Source organism: Mytilus californianus, unplaced genomic scaffold (genome assembly GCF_021869535.1).
Source record: "Mytilus californianus isolate M0D057914Y unplaced genomic scaffold, xbMytCali1.0.p SCAF_10, whole genome shotgun sequence".
Taxonomy (NCBI): domain Eukaryota; kingdom Metazoa; phylum Mollusca; class Bivalvia; order Mytilida; family Mytilidae; genus Mytilus; species Mytilus californianus.
The window spans coordinates 14,814,765-14,838,742 of NW_026262582.1; the positions used below are offsets into that span (position 1 = coordinate 14,814,765).

The following is a 23,978-nucleotide window of genomic DNA, read 5'->3' on the forward strand; positions in this document are numbered from 1 at the left end:
AAAAACAAAAATGGCGCTTTCAGTTTTTGCCATTGGCATTCAATTTAAACTTTTTGCACAGTTTACATGTTAAAGTTTATGATCAAGTCAGTTTCAGGGGATAGTCAACAAAATTTAGTATGCACTTGTATAAGCATTGGCACATTTCATTTCTATTAGGATTATTTTGTCCTGTCTTTTCAGTCATGGTCTATTGACTTTGAATCTTTTCCATAGTTTATATAAAAATAAGAAGATATGGTATGATTGCCACTGAGACAACGCTCCACAAGATACCAAATGACACAGAAATTAACAACTATAGGTCACCGTACGGCTTTCAATAATGAGCAAAACCCATACAGCATTGTCAGCTATAAAAGGCCCCGAAATGACAAATGTAAAACAATTCAAACGAGAAAACTAATGGCCTGATTTATGTACAAAATAATGAACGAAAAACAAATATGATATATAACAACAAATAACAACCACTGAATTACAGGCTCCTGACTTGGGACAGGCACATACAGAATGTAGCGGGGTTAAACTAGTTTGAAGGGGCCAACCCTCCCATAAACTGGGACAATGGTGAAACTGCATGTTCAACATAAGAACAAACTATAAAAATCAGTTGAAAAGGGCTTAACTCATCAGATCGATACAAAGCAGAAATACATCTAAAAAAAAACACAGACCGGACGTGGCAGGGTACTTATACATCCCCACAACAAAAAGACACTAAGTACAGATCTGAGAGTACTCGCTATAGCATGTTAAAGGTTGTGGTTAGGTCAGTTAATGGGGAACCATTTATGATAACTCAATGTCATTTGGTATGCAGTTATAAATAGCATTGGCAAACATTTTCCACACAGATCTTTTGGCGCTGCTCGTTCAGTCATGGTTTGTTAACTGAAATTCCTTTTTCATAGTTACATGTTAACATTTGTGATTAGGTAGTTAACCTGTTAAAGGTCAGTTTAATGAGGGAATTCCTTATGATAATTCAATGATATTTGATATGCAGTTGTATTAGCAATTTGCAAATCTTATTTCCACAGATGTTATGTGCCCACTACTTTTAGTCATGCTTCATTGACTTTGAATATTTGGATATTTTACTATATAAAGTATGATATTTTTATTTCACACAACAGTTTATATATACTTAATTTTGGAGCTTTAAAATTATTATTTTACATTGTTTTAAAAGCAGATGACATAACAGTTGTATACAAATTGTGTATTACGTAACAGAATTATTGTGTAATTGTCCACTCAGAGGTGGATGGTGTTTACCCAGTGGTAAACTTTAATATCTTACTTTCATATATATATAGCAGAGAAGAAACGAAAAGACTTGGTTTTTGTCTCACAGGAAGTTGTGGAATCCAATCTTACATGTATTAAAGGAGCACTAGCTGTCAAATTTATGTTCACCGAGTTTACCCAAATTCTTATATTTGTTATATAACAATGTAAAACATTTATCCAAATTATAAAAATCTAAAATAAACAATTTACAGGGCATAGGGTCGATAATATATAGCTTCGTTTTGTGAATATTTTAGTCTAGACACCATCTAATTAACTGTCGAGTTGACCTCCCGAAAACCACCGATGCCCATATAAGGGATATAAACATAAATAAAGATATAAATAGATAGCGCAACTCGTGCAATTGGATTTTTCTAGGTCTATTAAATTTCATTTACAGATTAAAAATATATGTTAATCATCATTTTTACCTGTATAAGAATGATTGTTTTGAGGATCGAATCAGTCAATTAAATGAATTACCTTTGTTTACTTTCAATGTTGACATTCTTTTCCTTTAAATAATCAAACATGCACACAATCCATGCGTTATCCAACTCTATCTAAGGGGTAAGATAGAAGTTCACATGAATACGGATTCAATGAGGTCGAATTATTCATTTGCAAGTGAATAATTCATCATCAATATTTATTTGCTTATTTTGACAACATTAGACAATACTGGCTGCTAAAAGCGAATTATTATTTCACTATTCCACTTTCATTAATGATTGAACAAAAAAAATCATATTTTATAATTGTTTTATATCTCGTAGCTAGTGCCCCTTTAAAAAAGTAATAAATAAACTAATAATCAATTTCAAGTTTAATTTCCAACATAAAACCAGGTCTTTCATCAATTATAACAACGCAATTAATTGTTTTTTTATTCCTTTAGAGAAAAATGGAGAAGTCAGTTGGAAACCTTAAGAGGACAGCAGATGACATTATTGCCATGTCATACCAACTGCAAGGATGCATAGCAAAAATTCCCAAAATTCCTACTGAACATAGAACGTTCTTTAATACCTCCACTGATCATTTGAGAGAAATGGGGAAATATATGAAAACTGAGGCGCAAAATTTGCACCATTTCATTGACATAAAGGAGAAGCAGGAAAGGCTTGAGATATGTCATCTGAAGCATGAAAATTTTAAGATGCATCATAAAAATGAGGAGCTGGAAGCCTCCAATGAGGAACTAAAGGAAGACAAAGAGTTGTCAAAAATGGATTTTAGTGAAGCTAACACAGAGCACGAAGAACCTAAAGAGAACATATAATTGACAATAGTTTCGGAACAAAATACTTTTTAATTTATCTTTATCCTTGAACAGATTACTTTTATTTTATTGACAGCCTTGTTAAAAGATTAGCATGCTGAATATGATGAATGTTTTTAAATGCCATGTATGCCATTGTTAAATCTGAAATTTAAATTTATTGAAATAAAGGTGTTTTTTTTAGGTAGAAAAATAGGACCAGTTTTAGACTTGGAATATAAAGACAAGCCAACAAATTCATGTGAGTTGAACATAGGTGTTTTTTACCATCAAGCTATGGTCACATGAAATCGAAATACAGTACAATGGTTCATTATGATATGAACTTTTAAATTATATGCAAAATTATGGTTTTGACCCTGATTTCATGGTTTACTGAACATGGTAATCAGTACTTTTTCAGGTTTTCAGCTTTTCGTTGAAGTTGTGGTCACATCAATTTGAAACAGTACACACGTTTATCATAATGTGAAGTATTGAAATTATATGCAAAATATTTATATTTTATCCAATTTCACAAATCTCTCAAAATAGAAATTAGGTGTGAGCTATGACATATGGATACGTTTATATTATCTTTATTTTACAATCTATTACTAAAATGATCAATCGACATCTCATTTAACTACTAGACTCAATTAAGATGACTGTTTTTATAGGAAATATCATGAAATTATATAGTATACATGAATGTTAGGATGACATTGCATTATAATATTAGAAATAAACAGAACAGAGCATTAGTCCTGTTATTTATCACCTGTGAATCAACTATTGACATAACAATTTCATTTTTCAGCACAATATTGAATAAAATGGTCAGAAAAACCACAAGATCATCAAGACTTAAAGACAAACTCAGAAAACAGCATAATAGAACCGAGGTACAATAATAATATATGTCCAAAATAAATATTCTGTCTTGGACCAATATCATGACTAGGAAAAAAACAAAAAGATGTGGTCTGATTGACAATGAGACTAAATGCCGTTGATGCTAGAAACTATAGGTCACCGTATGGCCTTCAAGAATGCCCAAAACACATACCCCATACGAAACTACAAAAGGCCAACCCATTATAAAAAAAATTTAAACAATTCAAACAATTAAAAGAAAAAACAAATACAATATACAACAAATGACATTCAAGCTTCAAAGGAGTGTGTTATACTGGTACCCTGTTTAAATATCCTTAAAAGTGCCTCCTTCTGTCCATTCATGTTACTGTCTGTCTGTTCATCTGTTTGTCTTTCCTATAAAATTTCACCTTTTTCTCAAAAAGTACAAATCAGAGCTTTCCAAAATTTAGTATCAAGCTTCCTGTAAACATGTTTTATCATGTTCTTAAGAATTTTAAATTAAGGCTTTCTGATATTTAGAATCTACCTTCATTTGGGCATGTTATACCATGTGAAAAGTTTTTGTCTTGGTTGTGAAGAAAGTCACAGTATACGAGACATAGGGATTACAATCCGGAAGCAGCGTCGGGGTAAACTATTTGTATAAAGCTTTATATTTCAGAAGGTAGAAGACTTGGATGCTTCATACCTTGTATGTAGATACCTTATGTTACGAAGTTTCCGTCTGTCATATGTCCATTGTCTTTGACCTCATTATCATGGTTCAGCGACTACTTGAAAAAAAATTATGTTCTTTTTATTATTTGAATTTCTCACTTATTATGAGTAATAGGATTACTATACTTGTTATATGGATTCCTTGCAACGTCTACATGTCCATTAGTTATGGTTCACCTGACCTCAACCTTATTTCATGGATCAGTGATCAAAGTTAAAGTTACTAGATTAGGTCCATTTCTCAAACACTATAAGCAATAGCTCAACTATATCTGGTGTATAGAATGATTGTAAGGGGTTCATGTCAGTCTGGCAATTTTCATCTTACCTTGACCTCATTTTCATGCTTTATTGGTCAATGTATTTTTTGTGTTTTTGTCGGTTTTTCAAATACTAATAGCAATAGGTCAGTTATATTTGGTGTATGGAATAATTGTAAGATGTACATGTCTGTCTAGCAGGTATCATATGACCTTGACCTCATTTTCATGGTGCATTGGTCAATGTTATATTTTTTGTGTTTTCGTCTGTCCCCCAATGATTTCAATCAACACATTATTGCTCTATTTTTCAGGTCCAGCAGACATTTATGTTTTCACCAGTTGACATCATATGGAGAAATGAACAGAACAACAATTTAGAAATACCTTGCCAGTTACCAAGCTCATCAAAACAGGAAATTCCTCCATTACCGTTGAAAGCACCTGTTGTATTCCATCATATTACAGATGACGAGAACAGTCTTTTTAGAGCTTTATCTTATATATTAGCTGGGACTGAAGATCATCACAAGCATGTTAGAATGAAAATTTGTGACTATTTGAAAACAAATCATACAAGTCCTGCAAACAAATTACCTTGCTCAGCAAACCGTGATGTGAATCAGTATCTTAACACTTCTCAGATAGAGCAAAATGGAACTTTTGGAACAGAAACAGAATTGCATACAGCATCTTCATTACTGCATTCAAATATATTTGTGTATTGCAAGAGCGATGTCCACTGGATATGGAAAAAATATACACCATGCAATTCTACTGTGCATCATGGAATATATCTTCATCACATGAACAGAAACCACTATGATGTTGTACTTGCTGTGGAAAATTCAGATATTCAAACACATTTTACAAAAAATTATCACTATCAAGAACCAAACAAAACAGCATGTCTTAACTTGAGGAAAAGAAAAGGAGAACATATAAAAGAGTTGATGAATAAAAAATATAAAGTGGATGAACAATTTAGATACACTAAACAACAGACAGAAAGATATAAATATAAGAATGATCCATCATATGCTTTGCAGAAAAGAGAAAATACTAATAATCGTTATTGGAACAATGTAATGTGTAGAAGAAAGACCAAGTGTGCATCAGTTGTAAAGTATTGCACTAACTCTATTTTCAAAAGAAAACTACAAGCATTATCTATGCAGAAGTATGCTGAAAATATTCCACTAAGAAAAAAAGTCAAACAGTACAGCAAGAAGAAATATGCTACAAATATTGCTCACAGGAAACAAGTGCAACAGTACAGCAAGAAGAAATATGCTACAAATATTGCTCACAGGAAACAAGTGCAACAGTACAGCAAGAAGAACTATGCTACAAATATTGCTCACAGGAAACAAGTGCAATAGTACAGCAAGAAGAAATATGCTACAAATATTGCTCACAGGAAACAAGTGCAACAGTACAGCAAGAAGAAATATGCTACAAATATTGCTCACAGGAAACAAACGCAACAGTACAGCAAGATAAAGTATTCTACAGACATTGCTCACAGGGAAAGAGTACAACAGTATAGCAAAATGAAATATGCTACAGACCAAACACATAAATTGAAAGTACTGATGCACAGTAAATTAAAATACCAATGGCTAGCTTCATTCAGAAATAATGTGAAAGCTTCGTCCATCAAGAAGTATGCTTCAAATCCACTTTTTAGACACATACTTAAAACTTATCTTAAACGTAAATATCAAGACAATATTCAAGTGCAACAATTACAATAATGTAGAGTTACTGCTGCAAGACAGTCTACTGCGAAATCTATAATATCATTTCAAAACAGTATTAAGGCTGTTCAAAACACAAGTTAAAAAGTGTCAAAGAAATAAATATCAGCATGATGGAACACTGAAGGAAGCAGCAGAAAAATGCTTTAATAGTGATATGTATTCTCACAACTGTGAGAAGGATGGATGTCCACAAATTTGTTGGATGAAAGTAGCAAATAAAGATAAAGAATGGATATGTCACACATGTGATAGACACTTACAGAAAGGAAATATGCCACCTCAGGCATTGGCAAATAACTTATACTTGATACCCATTTCATCACAATTAGCAAATCTGAATGATTTAGAGAGACAACTAGTTTCATTAAGGATCCCCTTTATGAAGCTACTGTCATTGCCACGAGGTGGACAAAAAGGGGTTAAAGGACCAGTGGTAAATGTACCATCAGACATTAAAAGTATTACAATGACCTTGCCACGAAACATAAATGAAGCACAGCTTATCAAAGTCAAGCTGAAGCGCAAAACATCGTACAAAGGATATTATAAATTCAGATCGGTAAACCCAGTTCGTGTATTACAAGCTGTCAAATACTTAATGGAAAACAACAAATGGTATAAGAATGTTAAAGAAGATATGTCATGGACATTAAACAATGATGACTCCGATTTAGTTCAACAAAACACAGACAATTGTGACACTGATAGTGATGATGAACAAACTGAAACATCTCATAAAAGTCATGATAGTAAGACATTTGACCTACCTGTAGAAACTTGTTTTGAAACTTTAGATTTCGGACAAGATATTTTAGATACAAATAAAACACTTTGTATAGCACCAGCTAAAATCAGACACCTCAAAACATATTCCAGGAGGATGGCTCTGATGCCATGGCTTTTCCAACAATTTTCCCAGATGGACATTTTAGACTTTTTGAACACCGAGAAATAAAGTTAACACCAGCAAAATACTTTAATGTTAGATTATTTTCTGCTGACAACCGCTTTGCTTCAAACAAAGAATTCATTTTCTTTGCTCAGTATGTAACAGAAATAAGTAACATTTCGTCAAATATATCTTTGGCTTTAAGAAAAGGGAAACAAACTACAGAAGATGGAAAACCTGTCATAGCATCAATGCTACTGGATGCAGATCACATTGGGAATATTTTAAAATCTGACATTGGTTTCAGGTTTCTTCAACCTGTTCGTGAACGTCCACCTTATTGGCAGCATACAATGAAAGATTTGTATGCAATGATACACCAGTTAGGTATACCAACCTGGTTTGTAACGTTTTCTTCAGTAGAGATGAGATGGCCTGAAGTGCTAAAAACATTGCTGTACTTAAACAATGATGACAGACAACCAGAAAATCTTGAATGGGCAGAAAAATGTTCGCTTATTGCAGACAATCCAGTTATATGTGCTCGTATGTTTGATCATCGAGTGAAAGCTGACCCCGTTGAAAAATTAAATAAATATAACAAACCCCCTACTACTGCAAAGCAATTCAATCCATTGTCAAAAGCAGCTACAAAAAACTCAAAATAGATTCTAAGAGATATATGGACACTTATTTCATCTGCACAGGAAAAAAACTATTCCTTCCAAAAAATACTGGAATTGACAAATGTGACCTACAGCCAGTTTAAACAATGTTTAACTGACATTGCAACACGAAATACTGTCCACATAAAAAGACACCTGTCAGACATATGGGTCAATAACTACAAGAGCATTGAATGCCAACTTAGATATTCAATTTGTTATTGACTCATATGCCTGTGTTGCTTATATACTGTCATATATAAGCAAGTCAGAAACAGAGATGGGGGATTTACTCCAGAATGCCCAAGAGGAAGCTCGAGAAGGAAACACAGATGCATCATCAGCAATGAAAAAAAATTGGTAATATCTATCTTCAGAATCGTGAGGTGTCTGCACAAGAAGCAGTGTATCGTGTCTGTAATTTGCATCTGAAGCAATGTACAAGAGAGGTTGTTTTCATTCCAGCAGGTAGTAACATCTATAAAATTAGCCTTCCAATCAGCGTAATCAAGTCTCGTTCTAGAAATGGAGGTGGAAATGATGAGAATCAATGGATGGTTTCCATTCATGAAAAATATTATGCCAGTCCAAATCTTTCATTTTTCAATGACATGTTTTTGGCAGAGTTTGCATCAAAATTCTTCATACTATCAAATTCACAAAATCCAAAGTCATCAGAATTATCACCAGTGTATCAACTTCAGAATAACCTTGGTTATATTAAACAGAGAAAGCAGAATAAAGCAGCTGTTATAAAATATCCAACATTCAGTGTAGAAAAAAACCCAGAGGACTATTACCTGTCTTTAGCACAACTCTTCCTACCACATAGAGGTTCAATTACTTTGCCATCGGGTGTAGATAGTTATCAGCAGTTTTTAACAAAAGGTTTTATCAGTGGTGGCAAATTGTTGAATATAGTTGAAGAAAACAGGCACCATTTTGAAATTGACACAGAAAATTTAGAAAAGGCTTAGCAAGATGTTAAAGAAGGAAAGGTACAGGAGACGTCGTGAGCTTCTCTAGCTCCAGGGGCAGAAGTGGATAGAATAGAGACAGAAATCGAGAAAACAGTTGAAGTAATGAACGAGCCCGAAGATACCCTGAACTCAGATTCCAGAAACAAACATCAGAAAAACATTCTTTTCACTACGAATCGCCGAAAGTTTCTCAGAAAGAAATAGCTCAAGATTTACGCAAGATGAATGATATCCAGCAGAAATTTTTTTCCTATATAAAAACTGGTGTTTAAAAGTTCTCTGGAACAAGAAACCAGAACCATTCTCAATTTTTCTTACTGGAGGTGCTAGAACAGGAAAATCACATATCATACGCTGTATCTACCATGACGCAACCAGAATTTTATCTAAGGTTTCCTGCACACCTGATTCAGTATCTGTTTTACTTACCGCACCAACTGGAACAGCTGTATTCAATATTCAAGGGATGACAGTTCACGCCGCATTTGCAATCAACAAGAATGCAACATTACCATATCAACCTTTAGGTGAAAATTTACTAAACAGTCTCAGAAATAAATTTCAAACTTTACACATTTTAATAATTGATGAAATTTCCATGGTAGACCAGAAAATATTTGCTTACATTCACGGTAGATTATCACAGATTAAACATTCAAAACAACCATTTGGCAATGTATCAATCCTGGATGTTGGAGATTTCTACCAGTTGCCTCCAGTAAGAGGAATTCCTCTATATAAAAATAGAGAATGTAATTTTATGGACCTCTGGAATGGACGCTTTTCCATTTTACAGCTTACAGAAGTCATGCGTCAGAAAGATGACAGTTTGTTTGCTCAAATGTTGAATAGGCTGAGGATTCACACTCGAAAAAAAAAACCATTGGAAGAAAAAGACTTAAATAAATTGATTAAAGCTTCAAAATCAGAAACACCAGAAAATATGAAAAATGCTTTACATATATTTCCAACTAACAGAGAAGTTAACTCCCACAACAGTGCAATGATAAGTAAAATATGTAAACCCATATATACTGCCTTAGCAAAAGACTACTTTACAGATGTGGTTACTGGACACTTACAACAAAAAGATGAGCCATTTATTTCTTGCACTCCTCAGGACTTGCAAACAGAACTTCAAATAGGCATTGGAGCAAGAGTAATGCTTACAAGAAATATTGACACAGAAGATGGGTTGGTAAATAAAGCTTTTGGTTCAGTAACTAGTGTACATTTAGAAACTCAAGGACAAGTTACTGCAGTTAATGTTAAATTTGACAACAATAAAATTGGGAAGAAACACTTGAAAAAATCTGGTATCTCCAATGCTTCACTTCAAGGCTCTGTAACAATAAAGCCATTTCAAGATAATCTGTATGGATAGAAATTCACCAGGAAACAAATTTCTTTGAAACTTGCTTGGGCAGCCACAATCCATAAAGTACAAGGCATGACAGTTGAACAAATTGTGGTATCTTTAACGAACCTTTTCCAGCCAGGAATGGCATATGTGGCCTTAAGTAGAGCAACAACCCTATCAGGACTTGTTATTTTGGACTTTAACCCAAATGCCATATATTCTCCTGAAAATATCACGGAAGCTCTTTAACAGATGCCAAAATTTCTGTCTCCACAGCTGGTTCCAGAACCATCTAATTTCTTTACAATTCTTCACCATAATACAGAAGTGTTGCTACCACATTTATCTGATGTAAAAGCTATGAAACAGTTTGAGAGGGCTGATGTTATTTGTTTCACAGAGACATGTTTATCAAAAAATCACACAGTTGATGCAAATTTGTATCCAGAATACACCAGGTACAATTTACTACGATCTGAAGCCTACAACAAGGACAACATTCTGTTATCAGAAAAAGTAGACATGAATAGAGGTGGTGTGGCAATATTTGTAAAGCAGACCTTACACCAAAAAAAGTTCTTATCTAAAACACAAAATTTGGAAGTTGTTGGTGCCATTGTCAATAATGCAGTTTTGTTAACTGTATACAGACCACCTTCATACCCATTACAACTTTTTATTGAAAACTTCTTACAGTTGTTACAAGAGATCCAACTGCTTTCACTTCCATCTATTATTGTTGGTGACTTCAACAACGACGCTCTTCAATCTGGGGAAAATAAAGTTGTTAAAACGTTTGAAGAATTTGACTATACACAGAAGGTGAATTTTCCCACATCAGAAGGAGGAACATGTTTAGACTTAGTTTTTGGTCATGGATTTGTGAATAATTGTACAACTACTATTCTTCCAACATTCTATGGGTATCACGATGCAGTTAAAATGGAAATTGAAAAGGATAATAACATTTTTAAGTAAACAATTACTTACTAAAATTCAGTGTAAAATATCATTAAAGAATTTTTAATTAACAAGTCATATTTTCATAAATAATCTAGTTCTCATTTCCCCATGTACGTTAAGCAACCAACAATCAATCAATCATTTCCCCATGTTTAAAAGCTTTTAAAATTGTTTCTAAATGTTAACTTATTTGTTTTAAATGGAAGCTACCTTTTTCCATTCTTACCCATGTTTTAAAGGCTTTTTCAAAAGGTGATATTTTTTATTCCCTTAATCAAGTTTGTATTGTCACTAAATTTCAACTTTCCTGAAGCATTACGGATTAAATTTTAGAGTAGAGACCTAGCAAGAGTTTTTGATGACAAAACTATTTAGTGAATCGAGGTTGGGACTTTCCACAGTGCATTCATTGACTTGCGTTTTTTCAATATTTTTAGTACAATGTTTAGGTTTTCCAACGGTGGGATCATCCACGACGTGAAAACCCTTATTTAAATGATATGAAGCTATAATAATAGGTTCTCAAATCATGACTCTTGCTAGCATCTTAATGTCAAAATCAGTTCAAATACTTAAAGATGTATTTCTCTGTATTTTGAATGATATTTGAAAAGAAATGAGAAATTTCACCGAAATATCTATGAAATGTCAATTTACTGGTTTTCTTTTACACATCCCCATGCTTGAACAACTAATATAGAACATGAATGAAAGGGGTTCTATTCAGCTAATTGTATCCATGAAATGTAAATACTTTTTTTTATTCATTGTCCCATTTTTATGGCCAATAGTGAAGATGAATATACGATGTCCTATGCACCAAAGTATATATTTGAAATGTCAATATTGTTTTAACATGTAATAGACAAGGTGAATAAAAGAGGTTTTAGTCATTAAAATGTATATTTGAAATGTTGATAATTTTTAGTCCCCTACCGATGACGTCGAAGGGGACTATAGGTTTGCACTCCGTCCGTCTGTCTGTCTGTCAGTCCGTCAGTCCGGCAAATCAGTTTTCCACACTTTTTTTCTTCGTGCTTGAAGATATTGATTTGATATTTGGGATAAAGCAAATCTGTGTTTTAAATGTTGACATATTTTTAATTCCTTTTCCTGTTTTTACCGCCAAAAGAAAAGCTGAATTAAAAGTGTTTTATTCCACAAAATGAATGTTTCAAAATCAAATATAATGTGTTCCATTTCCCCATTTTAATACCCAGTTGTAAAAATGATTCAAAACTGATTTATTCTATAAAATGTATGTTTGAAATGTAAATGTGTTTTAGTCATTCTCCAAGTATTAACGACCAAAATTGACGATGAATAAAAGATTTTCCACTCACCAAAATGTATTACTTTTTTTAAAAAGAAGAGCCCAAGAAACATATGTAGCAGCAGTTCAACTTTCACATGGATAATTTGCATGTGTAGATGCACTGTTTGACTTTAGAATTTTCTAAATGGCTGCCACTCACCTGGCAACGGGGGAAGGGTGCCATCCGCTATTGCTTGCAATTGCAAATCTAGTTATGTCACCCGATCGACAATGTCGGGTGACATATTGCTTTTCCTCTGTTTCTTTTTCCCTATTATTATTATTATTTTTCTTCCACCTAATTTTGTCCGCCCGTTTTTTCAGAGCCAAAGGAACCAATCTAAATGATAGGGCACTATAACAAGGAACCCTGACTTTCGAGTTGCAGTGCAACTTTGGAACTAAAAAATGGCTGCCGTTACCATGGAAACAGATAAAATGTGAAAAGAAAATAAAAATTGCAAATCCATTAAATCTTTCATTATGAGACCCAACTGGATGAAACTTTAGTGGAATGTAGCCTGGCATGCCAAGATGTGTTGACCATATTTAGAAGTTCCAAAATGGCTGCCATTACCATGGAAACTGGAGAAACATTTACCATTAGCCCCTATGGGAAATTCTTAAAAGTAGCATTTACTCACTGATAATGGTAGGTCAAATTCCATGATTCTTTCATGGTATATTCCTGGTCATCTGCCAAAGTTGCATCTGTCTTTAAAATTTTAGAATCGGTCACCGTTACCATGGAAACAGCACGATTTCAAAAATGTTCAAAAATTTCAAAATGCTCCAAACTTTATGAAACTTAATATAAATGTTAACTGGCAAGTATAAATGAGACTTCTGGCTTTGGAATTTCCAAAATGGTCGCCGTTGCCATGGAAACAGCAAAATTGTGTAAACATTTCAAAATGCTCAAAATGTTCTTAAAATTTACAGAAAGATGTAAAGCCATGCATATATGTCCATTCACTGTTTAAAATTTTCAAAATGGCTGCCGCTTAGAGGCAATCGGGGGAAGGGTGACATCCGCTATTGCTTGCAATGGCAAATCTAGTTATTATTATTATTTTTATTATTTTTCTTTCACACATTTGGTCCAAGCGATTTCTCGAAATCCAATGGACCATTGTTGATGGAACTCTATTATACTGAGGACCCCCATGTGAAGTTGTGCACGGAGCATGGAATGGTAAAAATTGGCCGCCGTTTCCATGGAAATAGTAAAAATGCGAAAAAAATCAAAGTGTTCCAAACTTGAAGAAACTCCACAGGAATGTTAACTGGCATGTGCTGATTTGCAGTTTGACCTCAGAATTTTCAAAATGGCTGCCGTTACCATGGAAACAGCTAAAATATCAAAAATTCTAACTCTTTCGTTATAAGACTCAACTGGATGAAACTTAATGAAAATGTTACCCAGTATGCTAAGATGTCAATACAATATTTGGATAATCCAAAATGGCCGCCGTTGTCATGGAAACTGGGGGCAAGTTTTACATTGACCCTATGGGAAAATGCATAACATCAGCATTTTCTTAAAGAGTATTTCACCAAAGTCAATGAAACTGTATTGATATATAACATGACATATGGCAATGAGTTGTCTGCTTCTAGAGTTTTGGAATTATACACTGTAACCATGGAAACAGCAAAAAAATCCAAAATTTCCAAAAATGTCAAAAGGCTGCAAACTGGATGAAACTTTACAGAAATGGTAACTGGCATAGGCAAAGTTGCATTTTGAAGTTGGAATTTTCAAAATGGCCGCCGTAACCATGGAAACAGCAAAAAATGTCCAAAATTTGAAAATGCTTCAAAATTGATGAAACTTTACAGCAATGTTAATAGACATCTGTAGATGCACTGTTTGACTTTGAAATTTTCTAAATGGATACCGCTCGCCTGGCAATGGGGGAAGTGTGTCATCCGCTATTGCTTACAATGGCAAATCTAGTTATGGCACTCTCAACGGAGTTGGGGTGACATATTGTTATTCTGCGTTTCTTTTTTTTCTTCTTATTATGGCACCCTCAACGGAGTTGGGGTGACATACTGTTATTCTACGTTTCTTTTTTTTTATTATTATTTTTCTTGCACAAATTTTGTCCGCGCGAGTTCTTGGAATCCAAAGGACCAATGTTGATGGAACTCTACTATAATGAGGACCCCACCTTGCAATGGAATGGTAAAAAATGGCCACCGTTTCCATGGAAACAGCAAAAATGCCCAAAAAATCAAAGTGTTCCAAACTGGAAAAAACTCCACAGGAATGGTGACTGGCATGAGCTGATTTGCAATTTGACTTCGGAATTTTCAAAATGGCTGCCGTTACCATGGAAACAGCTAAACTATCAAAAATTCTAACTCTTTCGTTATAAGACCCAACTGGATAAAACTAAATGAAAATGTTACCCAGTATGCCAAGATGCCAAGACGATATTTGGATATTCCAAAATGGCCGCCGTTGTCATAGAAACTGGGGGCAAGTTTAACATTGACCCTATGGGAAAATGCATAAAATCAGCATTTTCTTACCAAAGTCAATGAAACTGTATTGATATATAACATGTGGCAATGAGTTGTCTGCTTTTAGAATTTTTGAATTATCCACTGTAACCATGGATACATCAAAAATGTCAAAAATTTCAAAAAAAATCAAAATGCTGCAAACTGGATGACACTTTACAGAAATGGTAACTAGCATAGGCAGAGTTGCATTTTAAAGTTGGAATTTTCAAAATGGCCGCCGTAACCATGGAAACAGCAAAAATGTCCAAATTTTCAAAATGCTCCAAACTTAATGAAACTTTACAAAAATGATAATTTGCATGTGTAGATGCACTCTTTGACTTTGGAATTTTCTAAATGGCTGCCGCTCGCCTGGCAATGGGGGAATGGTGCCATCCGCTATTGCTTGCAATGGCAAATCTAGTTATTATTTTTATTATTATTATTTTTCTTCCACACATTTTGTCCGCGCGATTTCGCGAAATCCAATAGACCAATGTTGATGGAACTCTACTATATCGAGGACCCCCATGTGAAGAGTTGCACGAAGGATGGAATGGTTCAAGATGGCTGCCGTTACCATGGAAACGGAACAAATGTGAAAAAATCCAGTTTTTGGTTTTGGTAAACTGTTTGGATATGCTTAAACTATGAATCATTACATCTTAATACAATGTAGGTTCCAAGTATATGCTGGTGTTGGATGATTTTAGCAATCATTGGAACTACTATGTCGCCATGGAAACTACACCAAAAATTTCAAAAATATCAAATTGTTCCAAACTTAATGAAACTTCACAGTAACGATGAGCAACATTGGAAGATGTGGCATTTGGAGTTGGAATTTCCAAAATGGCTGTTGTTACCATGGAAACAATGCAAAAAGGTCAAAATGCTACAAAAGCTTCAGGGTTTGGTGAATAATTTCGATATGCTTTAACTTAAAATCATCGAATTTTTATACAATATAGTTGTCCATTATATTCAGGTTTTGAATGATTTTGACAATCATTAGAACTACTATGTTAACATGGATACAGGAGCAAAAATTTCAAAAATTTCAAAATGCTTCAAACTTAATGAAATTTCACAATAATGTTGACTGTCATGTATGGAAGCGGCAATTGACGTTTTAATTTCCAAAATGGCTGCCGTTACCATGGTAACAAGACAAAAAAGAAAAAATTATGCGTAAAATTTGTAAATCCCCTTAATGTTCTAAAGAAATAGAGAAAGATGTATAGTCATCAGTATATATGTGCATTCACTCTTTAAAATTATAAAACTGGCTGCAATCTAGTGGCAATGTGGGAAGGGTGCCATCCGCATTTGCTTGCAATGACAAATCTAGTTATTATTATTTTACTTCCACCTAGAATTGTCCGGGTCATTCCTGGGAGTTTGGCGGACCAATCTTAATAAATGGTCACTATAATGATTACCACCCAGTGTAGTTGTTCAGGACGTCTTTGAAATTTTTGGAATGGCCGCAATTACCATGAAAACAGCAAAAAATGTGAAAAAAATCAAAATTCTAAATCTTTTATTATAAGACTCAACTGGTTGAAACTTCATGGCAATGTTGTCTGGCATGCCTAGATAAGTTGTCCATATTTAGAAATTCCAAAAGGGCCGCCATTGTCATGGAAACCAGAGGAAAAGTTTATTATTATTATTAAACCTATGAGAAAATTCTTTAAGTAGCATTTACTCACTTATAATGGTATGTCAAATTCTATGATTCTTCTTTGGTATGTTCCCTGTCTAATGCAAATGTGGCATCTGTTTTTGGCATTTTGGAATTGATCACGGTTACCATGGAAAGAGCACATGTAAAAAAATGTCAAAAAATTTCAAAATGCTCAAAACTTTATGAAAATTAATATGAATGTTACCCGGCGATTATAGATGAGACTTTGGAATTTGCAAAATGACCACCGTTGCCATGGAAACAGCAAACAATTCATAATTTTTAAGTACTCCAAAATGCTAAAAATGTTCTGAAAATTTACAGAAAGATGTATAGCATTGCATATATCTGCATTCACTGTTTAAAATTTTCAAAATGGCTGCCGCTTAGTAGCAGTGGGGGAAGGGTGACATCCGCTATTGCTTGTATTAGCAATTCAAGTTGTCTTTGTAATTCATTACTTTTACTGTTTAGTCTATTTTTGGTAACATCCATTTGACATGGCTCGGGACATACATGTATACATCCCGTCATTGTGTTATTGTGCTGTGGTAAAATTATTGTATTCTTGTCTTTCGTTTGTGCTTATGTGCTTTGACTATATGCCTTTTTGTTTTTCTTTGTTGACATATTAGTTTGTTTTATAGTGATCAAGTTTATAACACTATTTTTGACATTTTTACCTATTATGTCTATTTGATTTGTTCACACATTGTTGTCAATATAATGCAATTTTATGCGACTGTAATACAAGTAAGAGGTTTAGCTATTTATATGAAGGTTTAATCCACCATTTTTCTACATAAAAAAATCAGCAAATGTATGTACCAAGTCAATAAAATGACAGTTGTTATCCATTCGTATGATGTGTTCGAGCTTTTGATATGTCACATGATTAGGGACTTTCCGTGTTGAATTTTCCTCGGAATATTTGTTAATTTACTTTTTGTTGTGGGGATGTATAAGTTCCCTGCTATGTCCACTCTGCGTTTTTGTTACTTGTGTTTGTGGTTTGTATCGATCTGATGAGTTAAGACCTTTTCAACTGATTTTTAAAGATTGTTCATATGTTGTACTGTTACTCCACTGTCCCAGGTTTTTGAGAGGGTTGGGAACCCGCTAACAAGGTTGACCCCGCCACATTCTGTGTGTTCCTGTCCCAAGAGAGGAGCCTGTAATTTAGTGGTTGTCGTTTGTTACTGTATATCATATCGTTCATTATTTTGGACATAAATCATTAGTTTTTTTCGTTTGAATTGTTTTACATTCGTCATTTCGCGGCCTTTTATATCTGAATATGCGGTATAGGTTTTACTCATTGGTGAAGGCCGTACCGTGATCTATTGTTGTAAATTTCTCTGTCATTTGTTCCCTTGTGGAGATTTGTCTCATTGGCAATCATTCCACATCTTCTTGTTTATATATATACAAGCTGAAGTATTTTCGTAGGGAAAATGCCATTAAGACAGAATTATTTATCGGATTTACAACACATACATTCTAAGATGACATTATTTTCGTTTTGTTATTATTGGAATATGAAGTATATCTTTTTATTCCCATCGCTTACGGAGCACCTGAGATCACCCCCAGTTTTTGGTGAGGTTCCTATGGCTTAGTCTTTAGTTTCTATGTTGTGTTTTGTGTACTAGTGTTTGTCTGTTGGTCTTTTTCTTTTTTAGCCATGGCGTAATCAGTTTATTTTCGACTTATGAGTTTGAATGTCCCTCTGGTATCTTTCACCTCTCTTTTACAGTTTATAAAGAAGACAACACAGATCTGAAGAATGAGGTTCCTGGTTCTGATTCTAAAGGTATTGTCTATATTAAAATTTATCTTTCAAATTAAAAGGATACCACCTCTAGAAACATTAGATTGTTTTGAAAGAAAAAACGGCTGCACAATGCTAGGTAGCATTGCCATAGAAACTCGTTAACCAATTTCGATCTGAAATGGTAAACTAGATCGGAATGGCTCTTAAACGGCTGAACAGTAAATTACAACGTAATGTTTCCTGTTAACTTTCAAACTGATCAACTGTTGTAGATTAAGTACTGTTCCGACATCATTTTTGCAGTCAATTATAATCTGTCCAGTCTATGTTCAGATGGTTCAGAAGCCTTAATATACATGTACATCAATATCATACATAATTGACTGAAAAAATACTAACCAGTTCTGAACTGAATGCAAAGCGTACAGTTACTAAAGCTACTGCTGTGGATAAGTCTGAAAGTGAACTGAAAACTTTTTAGATCCGGTTAAAATCGAAATGGTCGTTTCAGACTAAAATTTGTTTGTTTACTAGATTAGTTAGAGAAAAAAGTATAGGTTTTAGTTCTGGTGTGACAGGAGGTAAAGAATCAGATCAATTCTAACATTGTTAGGTTGATTTTTTAGGGACTTCATAATAATTCAGACACCTAATATTTCCCAAGGGACATGTGATATGGACAGTTGTCGCTACATATGCAGACATATACATGATATATATAAATATAAAATTAAAGTGACTGTATGCTTAAAAGAGCAATCTGTTATGTATACCGATGAAAAGAGTAGATGATCATTCATGTGCACTTCGTGTATTGTGATAAATTGACCATGTGTAATACCACCGTGAACACCTCACAAAACGAAATAAGATTTTTTTCACAATAGTAAGATTAGGGATAAGGCGTTAGAAGTTAGAAAAAAAAAAGGATAAGTTCCAGCTAGGAATGGAGAGGAAGTAAAGAATCAGATGTAACATTATTGTTTTGATTTTTTATGCACTTTATATATTTATATATAATATAAAATTGAGAATGGAAATGGGGAATGTGTCAAAGAGACAACAACCCGACCATAGAACAGACAACAGCAGAAGGTCACCAACAGGTCTTCAAGTCAGCGAGAAATTCCCGCACCCGGAGGCGTCCTTCAGCTGGCCCCTAAACAAATATATATACTAGTTCAGTGATAATGAACGCCATACTAAACTCCAAATTGTACACAAGAAACTAAAATTAAAAATAATACAAGACTAACAAAGGCTAGATATATGTATATATATAAATATATATATCAAGTTGTGTTCCCAACAAAATCCTAGGGCATTAATCTTTCAGCTCTCTTTTCCTGTTTTTACAACTTTGAATGTTTATTTAATTTATTCTTACTAATTTTGAAGAAGTTGAAATAATAAAAGAAGTGCGTGCATTTAATTCAGGCTTTGCATGTTTATAATTTCAAAGTACCATAAACATGACTAATTGAACCCTAATTACAGTCTGGTGGAAATATTTCCAACGTTATAAGGTTTATAATTTATTTTCCAGATAATGAGACATGGAACATAGTTTCTAAAGTTTTTGGAGTCATCGCTGCTGTTGCTGTAGTAGTTGGTACAATTGTTGCTATCGTAGCACTGATAAGAAAATGTAGACAACACAATAGTCGTAGCCGCTTAGGTACTTCAAATTTTTACTAAAACTAACGTTCCACAATTTTTTATACCTTTTTTACTCTCGTTTGTTAGAGGTTCGACTGCATCAATATATCTAATATTTGTTTATTTAATTACCGCAAATATGAATATTAAATGGAACTATTTTTGACGTACCGTAAACGAATTTACTCTAGTTTTCGATGTATATTGATTTTGTAAACAGACTATAGACATTGCCATGGGATATTATTAAAAATAAGAAAATATGAAATGAGTGCCCTTGAGACAACTCTCCATCCAAGTCACAATGTGTAAAAAAAAATAATTATAGGTCAAAGAAGGCAGGGCCTCGAAATGGTCGTCAAACTGATATGTACTTATAGTAATGCAACTTCATAGTAAATATCAATGTTCTTTCACAAGTAGTTCCATCAAACAAACTTAAGCAGAATACTATACAGTTGTTGACGCTAGAGCCAGAGCCGTAGCTGGAAAAGCAAATATGGCATTATACATGTTATATGATGACCTCTCACTAAATAGTTCAAGTCCATCAAACTTGAAATAACGAATACAATCGATGCAATTATGTCTGTTTCATATCTTGAATACATTAGGCAAAAGATGATGTTATTGTACGCGAACTTACCACTTCTATGTATCAGAATTCAAACCACACCTGCTTCTGGATTCCATGTCCAAAAGGTAAATCGAAATTTCAGATTTTTTTTCCTTCCTTGGTAGAGGGTCGCTCTTTACAAACTTTACAATCAATGGTTCCTAGTGGTAAAGTTGTAGTCCCTGCGTTGAAAGTGTCACGGACGCCATCATAATTTGCTTGGCCTTTATGAAATATCTGTGTCACATATGACTACTGATATGTTCCAATAATAGTTGCCATAATCCATTCCTTTCCTGGATTGTTACATAAAAAAGATAGACTTATAACAACATTAATACTACCGTGAGCAATGTTAAAATGACGGAGCAGGATTTGTTCATTCCCTGCTTTTGTGATGGGAACCTCAGTTTTCTATGGAGCGCTTTGTTGACCGTTATAGTTTTGTCACGTCGGTACTTTTTTTTTTTGTCACCAAATGTCGACGTCTCTTCGACATATGCATTTAGTTCCTACTATTTCTTCCGCCTTTTATTCAAGAAATCGTTTATATTTTATTTGTTGGTCTTTATTTCATTTATGAAAAAAGAACGGCAGGTAGATAATACCTCATTGAAACAGCAACCCAATGACAGGATAAACAGAATACGTCTGGCTTGCAACAAGCAGTTTATATACATCTTTTATAATATGCCATTCTTTAAATGAATATATTTCGGGCATCTTAAACGCCTTTCGGAAAAATCTTTAGCAGGAACGCTCCAATATAAAAGCATGGATGTATCACATCTAAACACTGGTTGAATCGACCAAAGACTATAACCATATTCGCACAACAGCAAAAACATTAAAAGATGACATAAGACACATATGCAATTCTTGACATGATTTTTCAATCGTTTTTCTTGTTTAAATAGATAAAATTTAATATGTTTCAAGGAAGTTTCAAAATACAAAATAATTACTAAAATAGATACCATATGCAAAAATAACCTTGTAATTAACCAACAGGGAAAGCCTAATGATTCCTCTTTGAAGAGGAAATAAGACAAAATCATTATCAATTGAATTGTAAACAAGTAGTATTCACCTTTGGTTATTTATTGGACTATGGAGCGTAAATAGTTTTAAATGTTCTTTCTTTTTATGAAAAAAATTACAAGTTATTCAGTTAACACAATGTAAAACTATATGCCAACTAGTATTTAATACATGAAAGAGTTTTACTTGTATCATTTCTAGATCACCAACGTCTACCGGGTGTATTAAGAAATAGTGAAATGGACATTGAGACATCACGAGGTGTGTCTTGTGATGAAAATGATGAAACAGACTCTACACAAATACACACCATATCTGATTGTGTAAATGACGATTCATTCATTTAGGTTTTGAAATTAATTGTCTTCATCAGAAAGTAAATAAATACAGTATGCAGTGTGTAGACATATTTTTTCACAAACTTAAATGTTATTATTAATATTTCCATACATCTTTATTCGTGTATGTATTGAGGAAAGCTGATATCTATTTGTTGACACCCAAACATAGGATGCAATTACTATTGTTAGACTTATGTTTGCGTTTTATGTAACTGTATGACATAAGATAACATTAGTTAAATTACTGATCATTCGGTTGTTTGCATACATAACTATTCAATCTAAACAGTAAATTGAATAATAGTGTTTCTATTATCAATTAATTAGATTTGCTGATACAATAAATTTCCTCACCACGAAGAAAATAGTCAGCTGTTAGTTAGCTGAATTTGATATTGAATTAAACATTTATATCAGATCTGTTACTTTTTGGAATGCTCGTTTTTTAATACTCTTTGTATCCCATTTGATCTTCCTGCAATTTCGATTCGAACACCGCTGATGAGGATTATGTAAACGAACCAAGCGTCATGCGTACTAGTATATAAGTCTGATATCTTTGAATCTACTGATATGTTCCATTAAAAAATTGAAAAAACACGTTTAATAATTTCATGCGTCCGAAGCGCTTAATCGTTGCCATAATCGATTTATTCCCTGGATTGTAACATAAAACAATAGACTTATAACAACATTATTACTTACCGTGAGCAATGATAAAATAACGGGTACTACGTATGGAGCAGGATTTGTTCATTCCCTGTTTTGTGCGGGGGACTTCAGTTTTCTATAGAGCGCTTTGTAACGTTGTAGTTCTGTTCTGTCGAGCCTGCGACTTTTGTCGTAAAAGCGAGACATAGCGATCCTACATTCCGTCGTCGTCGTCATCGTTGTCGGCGGCGGTGTCCACAAATATTCAATCTGTGGTTAAAGTTTTTGAAATTTTAATAACTTTCTTAAACTATCCTGCATTTCTACCAAACTTGGACAGAAACTTGTTAATGATCAAAAGCTAGTATCTAGAAGTAAATTTTGTAAAATAAAATCCTGTTTATCCGTATTTTACTTATGAATGGACTTAGTTTTTCTGCCAGTTAACATTACATTCACTCTGTGGTAAAAGTTTAATTTTTTTTAATAACTATCTCAAACTATCCTGGATTTGTACCAAACTTGGACAGAAGCTTATTTATGATCAAAAGCTAGTATCTAGAAGGAAATATTTTAAAAATTTCTTTCCTGTTTTTCCGTATATTACCTATAAATGGACTTAGTTTTTCTTCCAGTTAACATTACATTCACTCTGTGGGTAAAGTTTTCAAAACATTTATTAGATTCATAAACCATCCTGGATTTTTACAAAAATTGGACAAAAGCTTCTTACAATCAAAAGATAGTATCTAGAGGAAAATATTTAACAATTTTTTCCCCCATTTTTGTTGAGCCTGCGACTAACAGGAACAGTAGGCTAGACACTGGGTTCCCCGGAACCCTTATGATATTTTTTTTCACCAATTGTCGACTTCTCTTCGACATATACATTTAGTCTCTACTATTTCTTCCGTCTTTTATTCAAGAAATCGTTTTTATTTTATGTGTTGGTCTTTATTTCATTTATGGCAATTATATAATACCTCATTGAGACAGCAACTCAATGACAGAATGAACCAAAAAAAACGTCTTGTCCGCAACAAGGACTTTATATACATCTTTTACATTATTTAAATGAATATATATATATAGGGCATCTAAAACACCTTTCGGAATTTTTTTTTATCAGGAACGCTCCAACATAAAAGCCAGGGATTATCACATCTAAACACTAGTTTAATCGACCAGACTATAACCATATTCGCTCAACAACAAACACATTAATAGATGACATTAGACAGCCATATATGCAATTCCTGAAATGATATTTTTTAATCGTTTTTCTTGTTCAAATAGATTCAGATTTAATACGTTTCAAGGAAGTTTCAAAATACAAAA

At 33.6% G+C, this 23,978-nt stretch overlaps 1 protein-coding gene across 2 annotated transcripts in view; it reads left to right on the forward strand.

Moving 5' to 3' along the window:
• Positions 1–23,978, forward strand: part of LOC127717657 (hemicentin-2-like) — a 72,851-nt gene that overhangs the window by 44,446 nt on the left and 4,427 nt on the right. The window contains exons 10-12 of one of the 2 annotated variants that reach the window (XM_052223396.1): positions 18,315–18,371; positions 19,879–20,010; positions 21,850–22,047. In XM_052223396.1, the coding sequence (XP_052079356.1) occupies positions 18,315–18,371; positions 19,879–20,010; positions 21,850–21,995 (335 nt within the window). In that variant the 3' untranslated portion in view covers positions 21,996–22,047. Of the gene's footprint in view, positions 1–18,314; positions 18,372–19,878; positions 20,011–21,849; positions 22,048–23,978 lie in introns of those variants that run through there. The other variant, XM_052223397.1, reaches the window with a different exon arrangement.